Raw genomic sequence first — 15,027 nt, 5'->3', positions numbered from 1 at the left:
TTCTCTCTAGGAAATAGAAATGGTTGCCAACTCAGTAAGAATCAACCAGGATTTGGATTTACAAGGCCCTGATTTCTTCAGAAAAGGTCTTTCTGGCAACTGTGTGACAAAGCCTGTACTGGGGCTAGATGATGTGGCACCACCTACGGAGAAGGAATTAACCCAGATTTCAACTCTGAAATTTCATTTGGATGAGTCTCAGAAAATTTTGTGGAAGGAAAGAGAGTAAGTGCAAATCATAGTGTCCTTTAAATAAATCATAACTTTAAACCACTGAATAGAAGTAATTTAGATAAATGTTATAAGAAAATGTGCTTTCACCACTATCTTTATAATGTAGTGGAAAGACAGCTGGACTTGAAGCCTGAAAGACCTGGCTCAGATATTTACTAACTGGGTGGCCATGGGTAGGTCACTTTGCTTCTCTGATGCCCAGATTCCAATCTCTAAAATGGAAATAATAATCATGCCTGTAATATCTCTATCACAGAATTTTTGTGCAAATTGCATGAGATAATGCATGTAAAGATCTTTAATGTGCTATATAAATGTCAGCAATTATAATTACAATCTCCCAGGCTTTGTCAAATATAACTAATGAGTATTTATTTTTGAAAAAAAATCTCATGAGTAAAACAGGTTTTGTATCTTCTTAGGTTGGCTTCAAGCATCTGCTTTTCTGGAGAGGAGAAGTAATTTTGAGATGTTTGCCTCCATTCAATAGAGTATATATTTTAAAAGTCTCTGGTGCTTTTTGTAATTCTCACAGTATTCCTAGAAATTACTTTGATAAACACAAAGAATGATCAAATGCAAGTACAGGGGAACTCACAACTTTGGTCCCACATAGATACTAAGTACTAATGAAATGACACTTTTTAAAATGACATCTGTGATTTTAATCACATAAAGAACTCTGTGAGGAAGCTCTTACCAATTGGTACCTTCATTGTACATCACAGTTTTAGAAGACTGTGAAGACCTGGGCCCTAAGAGGTAAAATAACTTGCCTAAGGTTCCACAACCATTATGTGTCAGGTCTGCTTGACTTTGAGGCCCGCTCCCTGAGGACTGTGCAAAATTTCTCACTAAAATATGCCATGACTGAAGTAACCTAGATAACAATGACTAATACTTATATAGCAATTTAAAGTTTGTCAAGTTCCTGGAGTATATGATCTCATTTGGCCCATTCTCACAACAACTTGTTAGGTAGGTACTTTTATCACTCCCATTTTATAGATAAGGCAACAGATACTGATAGAAATAAAGCAATTTAGCCATCTTCACATTGCCAATAAGTGTCTGTAGCAGGACTTGAGCTCAAATTTTCCAGATTCCAAGTCAAGTACTCTACCTATTATGCCACTTAATTGTCTCTAGATGCACCAAAATAATTTTTATGAGAAAGATTTCTGTGTGTATTGTGATGGTTGATTTGATATACACTCCAGAGTTAATAGTAAAATAATATGTTCACTCAGCATTCATGGATAAATAAGTGAGAATCAGTAACCTGATTTGTTAAGAAAAGAACCCCAACACATTCACATGATGAAAATTATTAAAAAGTATTATCAAAGTAATCAAAATATCAAAATTATAAAAAAAGAGTTGTCAAAATTATCAAAAAGAATTATAAAATACATTTTCATTCCTATTTGACAATTCAGATTTTTTATGCCCTACAAGTCCCATGATATGTCTATCTTTCAGGCTATGAATTAATTCAGATAGTCCTAGATTTAGAAAAGTGAAAAGGAAAGGAATACTCAAGGCTAGAACCAAGTTATGATATTAGCAAAAGAAAATGGTTTTAAATTTGCTTCGGCCTTTTAATAATTTGTCCTATTTTTGCCAGGAATAGAAGTCGAGCACAATAGACTAAATATTGTAGTACTTCAAAACTTTCCATGAACAAAATGGGACATTTTTCTTTCTGGAAGCCTGTGATACCATGTGTGATCACAGTGATTTTTCAAAGATAAAAGAAAAAGTTCAATAATCTCTTTTATTAATTATTTCAGTCTCACAAGATATAGTTCATAAAACCATAGATTTAGAACTTGAAGGGAACTCAGAGGTCATCTGGATCTTCTCTCCTCTACTTCTTCCATTTTACAGATGATGACACTGAGATCCAGGCAAAACTTGGGTACACAATGTCAGAAGCAAATCTAATACCTGGCCAACATATTTACCTCTTCACTACATGTGGAGTCATTTAACTGGATGTCATGAGAGTCAGTCAAGTGCCCTCTTATTTCTTCCACTTAATTTCATTTTCAATTTAATTTTGATGATTGTTATATCCTTTCTAGAGCAAACTTCATTCTTCTTGGGAGAGAGAAAACAAAATAAATATGTGAGTGTTGTTTAGCCTTCTGACTTTCCTTTGTTTTCCCTTCTTAAAACCTCTTGCTTCTATAGCTTAAAAAAATCAACAAAAATAACAAAAAAATCCCTTAGATTGTAATGCTTCTGACACTATTTAAACATTAGATATAGAATCATGCTCCTCTATGTTTTCATCATCTTTACATGCTAATGTTAACATCTTTTGTACATGCTTTTAAAATTAGTTATTCAAATAAGTCTTCTGTGCAGCCATATCAGTCTCTTTAAGCAATTATCCCCTTCCTCATTGAAATAATTTCTATTTATCTCTTAATGATTTCATTCTTGTGAGTTCTCATTCTTCTTGGACCAAAAATTACCAGTAAAATACTAGGCCATTATATTCTATCTACTATTTCTTGGAATCTTTTGAAACTTGAGCTTTCATGTCACTTCATGTCAAACTATGATCCTCTCTATCAATCACATCAGGAATCTATAAAAGATGCAATAAATAAGCATTTATTAAGTAGTTACTATGTGCTAGGCACTGTGAATATAAGACAAAAATGAAACAGGCCCTGCCATCCATGAGCTAACATTTTATATAGTAAAATAACACTGACTTACATGTTTCTGTTGTTGAGTCTTTTCACTCATATCTGATTTTCTATGATTTCATTTGAGGTTTTCTTTGCGAAGATACTGGAGCGGTTTGCCATTTCCTTCTCTAACTCATTTTATAGGTGAGGAAACTGAAACAAACAAGGTTCAATGCCTTGCCCAGAGTCACACAGTTAGTAATTATCTGAGACCAGATTTCAACTCAGGCCCTTCTAACTCCAGGGCTGGCATTCTTTCCACTGTGCCACCTAGTTGCTTAAGTATATGTGAAATATAGAATGCAATTTTTGGGAAGAGGTATAAAAAGTAGATGAGATTGGGGAAGGTCTTATATAAAAAGTCATATTTGAGCTCAACTTTGAATGGATCTTGAGATTCTATGAGGCAGAAATGAAGGAGTATAAATTCCAAGAGTGGAGGCCAAGTTATGAAGATGGAAGAAGCAACTTCATATGGCATGAGGAAGAACAAAATGTCCGCCTTGGTTAGACTATAAAATGGGTGGAAAGCAATATATAATATGCCTAGGAATATAGGATGGGGACTGGTTGGGAAGGACTTAAATACCAAAGAGAAAGATTGATGTTTATCCTAGAGGTAATAGGGAGCTACTGAAATATATTGGATAGGGAAATGATATGAACAGATTTACGCTTTTTAATATGACTTGGTAACTATGTAGAGGCTGATTTAGAATATCAAAAAACTGTAGGTGGATAGACCCAATTAGAAATCTTTTCCAATGGTTAAGGTGACAAGTGATAAAAGGCTGAACCAGGGTAGCGGTCACATTAATAGATAAAAATAATGTAATTAACATTGTGAACATAGAGTTAATAAGACTTGGCACTCAGTTGGATATGTGGAATGAATAAGAATGAGGAATCAAAGATGATACAGAGGTTGGCATTAGGAGGAAAGTGGTATATAATGGTATATAAAGTGTTAAATGATAGGAATATTTTGAAAAGAAGTGGATTTTAGGGAGAATGGAATTTTTTTAGGCATTTGGAATTTTAGATGTTTATTTGACATATCCACCTGGCTGTCATATAGCCAATAATATTACGCTGTCGCTCCAGTTTAGTAGTAGCATTGAAGATATTTGTAGGAGGAAGTTTCTAGTGGTCTCTCCTAGATTTAACCTATTTCTCTTCTAAAGAATGTTTTCTAAATATGTATTTGCTCTTCTCCAAAAGCATTGGCTTCTCTCACCAAAAAATAATAACTCCTACAGAAAGTAAAATTCTCTCCTCCAGAATAATACTAATAAATGCAGCACAGGTAAAAGAAAGAAGAAGAAATAGACTGTGATCCAAAATTTGTTTCTCCTTATTCTATTTAGGAAACTGTCCTATGGGTATTGTGACTCAAGGCTTGTGTGCCTGTGAATCAACATTAAGTTGCATTCCACATGAGACAATTACGTCTTTTTTCTTCCCATCACAAGGGAATGTTTCCCAAGGATATAGTATGTGTAAGGACTATAAATCTTCTTAATTGTTTAAATTCCTCCTCCTGAAACCTTAGTAAGTGGGTGGCTTGTATTAAGCAACTCTGAATACAATTTTTGTTTCTCAGCTTGGGGGAACATTCCCTTTTAATTTTCCACAGACATCTGTTGCCTTGACCAGCATAGCCTACTCAAAAGAGTCCAGGACTAGGATTCAGGAAACCAATTCCAAATCTGACATGGATTACAGTCTTGGAAAACTTACAGAAACTCCTTCCCTCCCACCCCCCACGATATGAGGATTTAAAAAATATTGCTTGTAGAATGTCACCATTTATAAGCTGCTACCAAGAATCCTTTTTATAGAGACATACTTAGGGAATTCCTGACCAGCTGCATTAAGACCACCTGGTAGATAAACTGGAAAAATGATAGGGGATGGGAGGATATTCTTCTTTTCACATCTTCATCTGTCTGCTTCCAATCCTTCTAAGAATCATGGATTGAGAAGTATCTATGCATTTACTGAATTGATTGATTGATTGATCAGGGAGGCTACCTTTGTCCAATATAACATATTTGAAACAAATATTTGGTGCAGTGTTTTTTAAAGTAGAATTATTCCAAATATAACCTTTGCCTATATCTGTTCCAAAATATTTGTTTTCTCTCACATATAATTTTTATTTCTGCCCTATTATTTAGAGCTCAACTCTTCTTTCCCATCTCTCTTCCACAGGAAAAATCAAAATAATTCCAGTTATACCTTGATTACATTAATATTTAATTCTTTATGTAAATGGAAAAGGGTTTGGTCAGCTAGTAAGGAGTTTTAAGTTCTAACCCTGGCATAGCCATGAACTTGTTGTACGAACTTGGACAATTCACTTTAATTCTCTGAAAGATTTCTCATATAAAAGAAGCAGTTTGGATTAGGTGAACCCAGAGATCCCTTTAAAATACGAACTAAATTGATTCCATGGTCATTTTAATGCCTTTTGTTTCAGTAAAAGCTCAATTTGCTTTTAGAATTTGGTAATTTCAATATAATTTTACATCATAGTGATGAGGTGCAGCAAATAAGGTTTGAAAGAAACCCATTTAGCTTTCATCCTATCGTCCTATACCTTAGATTTCATATATGTTTTTGTCTTTTCTTCTATTAAAAATACACAAATCATTATAACAATCTGATTATTTTGTATGGTAGAGAAAAGCAAGCTCATTACAAATTTTATCACCAAAATTATGGAATAATGCATATTTAACTTTGCAAGGGTGAAATAATGACTTGTAGCATTGCATTTCACACATAACCAAATCTCAGCTTTGGATCAATCACATCTTTTTGTCTCTTCTCTCTTGCACACATGCTGCTGATCAAAGGTGGAGAAAGTTGCATAACTGTTCTGACTAGTTCCACTACAAATTCGTGTTATGCAATTTCAACTGGGACCTCACTGCTGCTAGGCAATCTTACTATATTTCTTTAATCAACTCATTATCCCACTCTTCACAGTGATTCTTTCAAACCTTTTCATCACTCCTCAGTCCTTGAAGAGCTCCCCCTCTCCCCACTGTCTTAGCTGAGACTCGTCTCAGATTTTACAGAAAAATTTAAGCCGCTCACCATGGACTCCTCCTTCTCCCCTCCTCCTCATCTATTTCTCAAGTGTCGTCTACTACTTTCTCCTCTTGGACTCCTGTCTCATATGAAGAAGTGGACTTCTTCCTTACCAAGGCTAACTTGGTAGCCTCTATTTGTTCAAATGATCCCATTCAATTCTTTCTCCTCCAACAGATTACCCATTCTGTCATCCTCACTGTTTAACTCATTTTCAATCTATCCCCATCCAATGGCTCCTTCCTATTGTCTAAAACATGCCCATGTCTCTCCTATTCTAAAAAAAGCCTTCACTTATTCCTTCCATCATTGGTAACTATCATCTTATTTCTCTTCTGCTCTTTGTAGCTAATCTAGAAAAGTCTGTCTACAATAGGTGCCTCCAATTTCTTTTCTCTTACTCAACTTCTTATAATCTGGTTTCTGACCTTATCGTTCCATTGAAACTGTTCTCTGCAAAGTACCTAATGATCATTTACTTGCCAAATCCAATGGCCTTTTCTCACTCCTCATTCTTCTTGACCTGTCCTCAGGCTTTGACATTGTTGATCATTTTCTCCAGCTTGACATTCTTATCTTTTTATGATTTTGGGACACTAGTGTCTCCTGCTTTTCTTTCTCCCTATCTAACTGCTTCTTTTCTATCTTCTTTGCAGTATTCTCCAGATCATGCCTTTTAATTGTAAGTGTCCCTCAGGATTCTGTCCTGGGCTCTCTTCCATTCTCCCTCTATACTATTTGGTGATCTCATAAGTTTCTATGGCTTTAATTATTATCTCTAAGCTGTTGATTCTCACATCTACCTTTTCTGCTTCTATTTTTGAGCTGACCTGCATCTCTTATCTACAACTGCCTTTCAAAGATTTCAAATTAGATATAAAATGGACATCTTAAACTCAATATGTCCAAAAAAGAAGTAACTTTATTTTCCCCTAATCCCTTTCCCCATTCTTACCTTTTCTGTTACTGCAGAGGGCAACATCATCTTCCCAGTCCCCAGGCTCATAAACTAAGAATCATCCTCAGTTCCTCATTATTTCTGACCCCACACCCCTCCCCAAGCTGTTCCCCAAGGCCTGTTGATTTCATCTTTGAAGCATCATTCCAACACGCTCTGCTCTGTCCTCTGACACTGCTACCACTCTGGTGCAGCCACAAGTTACCTCATGCTTGGACCATTGCAATTTCCTGTTACTGGGTCTACTTGTCTTAAGTCTCTTTCCATTCTAATCTGTCCTCTCTTCAGCCCTAAAGAGATTTTCCTAAAGGGCAGGCCCAATCGTGTCAAACCTCCCCTTAACTCCCCCTTAATAAACTCCAGTGGCTTCCTGTTGTTTCTAGGAACAAATACAAAATTCACTTTTTGGCATTCAAAGCATTTTATAATCCAGTCCCTCCTATGTTTCCAGTCTTTTTACACCTTAGTCCTGAATATATACTCCCCCATCCAGACATACTGGACTCCTGGTGGCTCAGGAGCAAGACACTCTTTCTCTTGCCAACAAACATTTTCTTTTTTTCTTTCTTTCTTTTTACAATTTTATTTTTCCCCAGTTACACGTAAAACAATTTTTAACATTCATTTTTAAAACTTTGAGTTCTAGATTCTCTCCCTTTCTCCCTCCCTATCCCCCCCCTCATTAAGAAGGGAGGTAATTCGATATAGGTTATACATGTGTAGTTATGCAAAATATATTCATAATGATCATATTGTGAAAGAAAACACAGACCAAAAAAAAAACCTCAAGAAAAATAAAGTAAAAAACAGTATGCTTCAGTTTGTGTTCAGACACCATCAGTTCTTTCTCTGGGAATGGACAGCATTTTTCATCATAGGTCCTTCAGAGTTGTCTTGGATTGTTGTATTGCTGAGAATAGCAAAGTCATTCCCAGCTGATCATCTCACAGTATTGCTGTTACTTTGTACACAGTACATTTCACTTTATATCAGCCCATGCAAATCTTTCCATGTGTTTGAGAGCATCCTGCTCATCATTTCTTGTAGCACAATATTATTCCATCATAATCACATGTCACTACTTTTTCAGCCATTCTCCAATTGATGAGCATCTTCTCACCTTCTAATTCTTTACTCCCAGAAAAGAGCTTCTGTAAATATTTTCATACATTTAGGTTCTTTTGCTTTTTATTTTTTAATCTCATTTATGATACAGACATAGTCGTGGTATTGATAGATCAAAGGGTATGCATGGTTTTATAACTTTTTGGGCATAAGTCCAAATTGTTCTACAGAATGGTGGAATCAGTTCACAACTCCATCATGAGTGCATTTATGTGTCATTTTCCCCACATCTTTGTTAGAGTAGAGCTCTGCTTCCAGAATGCAGCACACAATCATCAAAGATTCAAGGGTTTTATGTAGCTGTTTTCAGAGATGCTTATACATACATACATATATATATATATGCATATATATATATATATATATATATATATATATATATATATATATATGTTTTCAGTTCTTCCAAGGTGATGTATGTGTGTATGTGTTTGTCCTTCATTGCTGAAGAAGACCATGCCATCAGAGAAATAATGACATGAATTGCACTTGACTTTGTTCTGAGTGAGGGAGAACTGTGCAGATCACTAGCCTCACTTCTCCTCCAGAGCCATCTGAATCTAGTGACTAGATATTCATCAGGATGACTGGAGATGACCCAGGATGAGGCAATTGGGATTAAGTGACTTGCCCAAGGTCACACAAGTAGTGAGTGTCGTGTATGAGGTGAGATTTGAACTCAGGTCCTCCTGACTCCTGCACTGGTGTTCTATCCACTGCACCACCTAGCTGATATGATCTAGGGAAAGGTGTTTACTATTCTCCTGGCCTTTGCTCTGGTCTGCAAGTGACCACAAGCATTCTTTTTTGTCCTGAAACTGTGAGAAGGGTTCTTCCTCCACTGTAGCTATAAACTTTGCTCTGCTAGTGCTCCTCCTTGTCCTGAGAATGCCCTCATGACTTCAAGCTGGAGTATGGTCAAAGCAACAGAATCCTGCTCAATGTTAGCAAAAAGACCCTTGTAATCTCCTTCTGACCAATAGTTGTACCCTCTTACTATCTTTGGACTGAGAGTTCCGGAAGCAGCCACTGATGATGCCACTACTGATTCAGTCACTCCTGAGGTCTGCTCCAGATTTGCTGAGGCCTGGTCTGTGCTGGTGCAGCCTATGCCAGACTGCACTCCCCTCTCTCCCTAGTACAACAGACCTTTCCTGCTGACCTTCCAAGTTGTTTTAAGCTGGACATTTATTTCACTTCATTTTTTTGTGTGTGTGTGGATACCGCTGATGTAGAATTTGTTTAGAGTCAATTTTTACAGGTATTTGGAGGGGCTTGGGGGACAGCTCGGGTGAGTCCCTGCCTTTACTCTGCCATCTTGGCTCTGCCAACAGGCATTTTCCCTGGCTCTCTCCCATGCCTGGAATTCTATCCCTTCTGTCCAACTACTCACCTCCCTGACTTCCTTTAAGTCTCCACTAAAATCCCCCCTTCTACAGGAAGCCTTCCCCAACTGCTCCTAATTTGAGTGCCTGCCTTCTCTCTGTTAAGTATTTCTTATTAATCCTACATAGTTTGTTTTTGTATATATTTGCTTGCGTGTTGTTTCCTATATTTGATAGTAAGCTCCTTGAGGACAGAAACCATTTTTTGTCTCTTTTTTTATACTTAGCACAGTAGATACAGTAGTCACTTAAATAAATATTTATCGGATATTGATTGATTATTTGCCCTTTGGGATCTTATTTTAACTTCTTTTTAATTCTTACTCATCTTAAACTGGCACCGAATCTTTAGCGTTCTTTTTTATTTACATGTTAGCATCAACTTAAGATAATTATTCTGGCCTCAGAAATGAGATTTTCACCATCAGCAATATAGTAGATAGATTATTTTGAAAGGGAATTTCTGTTTGAAATGTTAAGTGTTTCTTTGTGGATGTTTATTGTTGAAAGAACTTTCAGTTTATGGACATATTTTGGTTATCCTAGTTTTTAAGATGTTTTATGATCCTAACACTTGACAAGCTACTATTAGATCATGTGCAAAAATAATAGCATTTTGCTACAGAAATGCTGTTTGCACAATTATTGTTTTCATATATTTTACACTTATAACATTTATGGACTCTAGCAGACTGACAAAAACTGCTACTTTATATCAGGAAAAGATTTATCACACCAATGTTTAATGTTTTGTTAAATTTTGTTTACCAAATTAAAAAAATAATCTTTCTGGAATATATGAACTCTGATTTAACTTTGGCAAATGTCCTTTCATGGTACTGATAACAAAATCCATCACTAGAATACAGACGAAGACTAGAAATTGCTGTCTCTGGGGAATGAGGTAATTCTGCAACTCTTTCTATAATTCAGAATGATGTAATTAGGCCAAAATATTACATATTTATGTAGTGCCCTCTGCTGCATGACTTTAGATATGCACTTTTTTTTTGCAACATGCTGACAAAAAAGCAGTTTGGAAAAATAGCTAGTGCTGATGACTAGTTAAGTGCCAACCTAAAAAAAAAGAAAACCCCAAACAAGAACCAAACCAAATCAAAACTATAAAATTATTTAAGCAGGGCATGATTTTTTATATACAATTTGCTTTTCATGAATTATATTTTTCTCTATAGTAGCTCTCATTAAACCTAGTAAAAATATTCATCTGTCTTTCATAAGGACAAATTAAAAATGAGCAGAAACTAACATCTTAACAAGGTGATAATCTTTCAAAGGTAAACAAGAAAATAAAGGTTTCTGAAACTACAGCCCATAGAGAGGCAGTGTATGATAGTGGATGGAGATTTGCCTTCTGAATGTGTTGTCACTGATATTACCTATGTAAGTATGGGTAAATGACTTTAGTTCTCCAGTCAGCAGCCAATTTTCTCAAACACTAAACTTCAGATGAATAGATCACCTACATTGACTGAGCAGATTTGCATACCTGGAATGAAGATATGGACCAAAAGAAACCAAACAAAAACCTTATTGCTACTTCAGTGGGAAATAAAACTGGTGATATATCCACATGGATTGACCTCTATGCAAAAAAATGAGCTGTACAAGCCATTTAATAATTTATGTTTTATATGTGTATCATAAGAACTTACTTCCTATTTACATTCACCTCCACTGATAGTATTTTAAAGCTCTTTATTCAATTACTTGGAAACATCTCAGTCATTATATTACTTCTCTTTAGTATTAATTAGCCTTGCACACATGCTTTAGGGGAGAATGTCATTTTTTTGGAAAAGCTTATTTTTAAAAAGAAAGCATGTTATGGTGAAGAAAAAACATTTAATCATGTGGCTAGCAAAAGACAGAAGCGCAGAGTGAGATACAGTAGAAGTGGCTTCCATTTTAAAGGGAAAGTTCCCTAGAAACTTGGCTACAGTCAGTTCTTTTCCTATAGAGTATATTGAATAGAGTTGGGACTATGGTCCAGATATCTCACCTCTTCTAACTCCATTTGGCTGAGGCTGCGAAACTTCAGATATATATTCAGGAAAAGCAGGTATTTCAATGAATAATGGAACTGGGAAAGGATCAAAGAAAGAAGAGATTCTAGAGACTTGAAACACTAGAAAAAGAACAATAATCTGAGAGAGAAAAGAAAGGTTATAAATTGAACTCATAAACAGTGTAAAGACAGAAGAGTAAATAAAAAATTGAGGCAGTAACAAATTTAATGATTATCATACTTTGAAAGAAAAACAACCAGGTTGCGGCTCAGCTCGTGTGCAGTGGCTGTGGCGGCTGCAACAGCGGAGCTCAGTACAATGTCTCATACCATTTTGTTGGTAAAACCTACCAAGAGGCCAGAATGCCGAACTTATACTGATTATGAATCAGTGAATGAATGCATGGAAGGAGTTTGTATGAAGAACATCTGAAGAGAACGAATTCCAACAGTCCCTCCATCACATATGACCAGTCAGTTGTTTGATTTCATTGATGATCTGGCAGATTTTAGTTACCTTGTCTACCGAGCAGACACTCAGACGCACCAGCCCTACAACAAAGATTGGATCAAAGAGAAAATCTATGTGCTTCTCCGTCGGCAAGCCCAACAAGCTCGCAAATAATCCAAGTGGCAACCTTGGCGGGATGTGGGGAGGGCTTGGAAAACAGTTACATCTTAATCTGATTCTGGCCGCGGGAGTTTTGGGTTTCGTGCTGGGGAGTTTGACACCTCTGCTAGAGTAGCTCTGGAGCGTAACGGATTCATGTATCTGCTTGATGTTTTGCCATGGTCAAAGTTAAAAGTAAACTGTGCTTTTAAAACAATACGTTTAATAGACGAATAAGCCAAATTGTGTCTTTTCCCTCTAGTTCTACCTGGAGGATAGCCTTTATTTCTTCAACTGCTCTGTTCTTATTTTTGTTTTTTACTTTAAAAACACTTCAGATCTCAGATCCAGAAGCATTTAGATAATTTGATTCAATATAGGTTAAAGGTAGAGGTATTAATCACATGACCCACAACACTCCCCAGTGTGTATCTTGAGCTAAGGTGTAATTAAAAAATATTTAGCAAGATAATAAAAATACAGTAAAATCTATGTAATGCTATATTTTAAAACAAGATGTGGCCCCCCAAATGTCCTTATATATAAATTAGTGACCCGTCTTCGAGTTAGACACCACTTCGTTTCCAAATTACATAGGATCATCTAATTTTTTTTACCAAAATTACCTAACTGTACATTTATACTAAACATACAGTAACCTATGCAGATGATTTTATAACATCAAAAAATTTTCAGTGAATTTATATTATTAGAAATTTCAAAAAATTATAACTTGAGGTTTCAGGTTTTTTTATTTTTAAGTTCTAGTTTTTTAGAAATCACTTTATTTGGTGGTGATTACTTAAATGGCACTGAGAAATTTAACAGACATGATACTTTTAATTTTCATACAGATTATACCCTTTCCACTATTCAAATGCAGCAAGCAATATTCATGTTTTGAGCATGCCTTGATTGATGATGTATAGATGACAGATCATTTCTTGACACACCAACTTATTTGACTTCATCTGTGCATGTTTTATTAAATAATCACGGAATTATATTCAGTGTGATCAAATATACTGATAGTCTGGCTTTGTTGAATTTCATTTCAACTTTGTCATTGAAGAAAGGTACATTTTATTTAGCACTTCTTATAGGTCATAGACAGAGCTAGAAAAGCATGTTGAGAGACCATCTAATCCAACCTTTTCATTTTACAGTTGAGGAAACTGAAGCCTAGAAAAATTAAGTGACTTGCCCATGGCCACAGAATTAGTAAATGGCAGGCTTTGAACCTTTGTCCAAAGGCAAGTACACTTTCCACTATAGTATCCTATCTACTTTCCTCTACCAAACACATACATTGCTTCCATGGATACCTTGTAAAGTATCCCTGTAGATATGTAAACCCTACATCTTCATCCTGAATCCTCTTCCCTGCTTTCTCACCACAGCCACATATTTTCCTTCAGGCTTTCAGCTCTTCAGTGTTTTCTCACCTTGATTCACGCCTAGAGCTGTGTCCTAAATTCATCTCGCTGTCCTACTCTCCTTAATCTGAAGAACATACTGTCCTTGATTGTGTGGAAAGCCTGCATGGGGTTCCATTGAAGGATCCCTGGGCCTGCAAGAAACCTCAATCCATGGGGGAAAAATTTTTTTTTTAATGAGCGTAATTAACAAGCATGAATGTGTCTGTATATTAAATTTAACACTAGAAATAAAATTGTATCATTAATAAAAAAATCAAAAATCTTAAATGGAAAAGAAAAAAATTAATATTAATTAATTTTTAGTTTTCAACATTCACTTTCATAAGATTCTGAGTTCCAAACTTTCTCATCTCTCCTCTAATCCCACCCAAAGACAGCATGCAATCTGATAAAGGGTCTACATATACATTCATATTAAACATATTTTTACATTCATCATGTTGTAAGGAAACAAAAGAAAAAAAGAGCAAATAGTATGCTTCAATCTACATTCATACTCCATATTTATTTCTCTGGATATGGATGGCATTTTCCATCATGAATCTTTTGGAGTTGCCTTCGATCCTTGCATTTCTGAGAAGAGCTAAGTCAGTCCAAATTAGTCATCTCACAATGTTTCTGTTACTGTGTACAATATTTTCCTAGTTCTGCTCCCTTCATTTAGCATCAATTCATGTAAGTCTTTCCAGGTTTTTCTGAAGTCCTCCTGCTTACTATTTCTTATAGAACAATAGTATTCCATTACACTCATATACCACAACTTGTTCAGCCATTCCCCAGTTGAGGGGCATCCCCTCAATTTCCAATTCTTTGCCACCACAAAGAGTTGTTATGTATATTTTTGTACATGTAGATCTTTTCCCCATTTTTATGATCCCTTTCAGACACAGACCTAGAAGTGGGATAGCTGGGTCAAAGAGTATATACAGTTTTATAGTCCTTTGGGCACAGTTGCAAATTGCTTTCCAGAATGGTTGGATCAGTTCACAGCTCCACCAACAATGCACTAGGGTTAGGATTTTCCCACATCTTCTCCATCATTTATGATTTTCCTCTTTTGTCATATTAGCCAATCTGATAGGTGTGACGTGGTACTTCCAAGATGCTCTGATTTGCATTTCTCTAATCAATGGGGATTTAAAGCATTTTTCCCCCATGTAACTAGAGATAGCCTTAATTTCTTCATCTGAAAACTTCCTGTTCATATCCTTTGACCATTTATCATTTGGGGAATGACTTGTATTCTTATAAATTTGACTAAATTCTCTATGTATTTGAGAAAGGAAGTATTTATCAGAATCACTGGCTATGAAAATTAATGCCTAGCTTTCTGCTTTCCTCCTAATCTTGTTTGCATTGGTTTTGTTTGTGTGAAACCTTTTTACTCAATATAATAAAAATCATCCATTTTGCATTTCATAATGTTTTCTATCTTTTATTTGG

The 15,027-nt window shown here is 35.7% G+C and overlaps 1 protein-coding gene and 1 pseudogene across 12 annotated transcripts in view; both read left to right on the top strand.

The window, feature by feature from the left end:
* CCDC102B (coiled-coil domain containing 102B) overlaps positions 1–15,027 on the top strand; it is an 845,733-nt gene that overhangs the window by 110,730 nt on the left and 719,976 nt on the right. For all 12 annotated transcript variants that reach the window (XR_011966005.1, XM_072604137.1, XM_072604128.1 and 9 more), the window contains one exon: positions 11–225. Coding sequence is in view for 11 of the 12 variants with exons in the window: in XM_072604137.1 (XP_072460238.1) it covers positions 11–225 (215 nt within the window). In the remaining variant the exon portion in view is untranslated. The remainder of the gene's footprint in view (positions 1–10; positions 226–15,027) is intronic.
* LOC140498346 (enhancer of rudimentary homolog pseudogene) lies at positions 10,260–12,289 on the top strand (annotated as a pseudogene).

The sequence above is a fragment of the Notamacropus eugenii genome, chromosome 4, assembly GCF_028372415.1.
Source record: "Notamacropus eugenii isolate mMacEug1 chromosome 4, mMacEug1.pri_v2, whole genome shotgun sequence".
Taxonomy (NCBI): Eukaryota; Metazoa; Chordata; class Mammalia; order Diprotodontia; family Macropodidae; genus Notamacropus; species Notamacropus eugenii.
The sequence above is the reverse complement of the archived record's forward strand: the minus strand, read 5'-3'. Positions and strand labels throughout refer to the sequence as shown.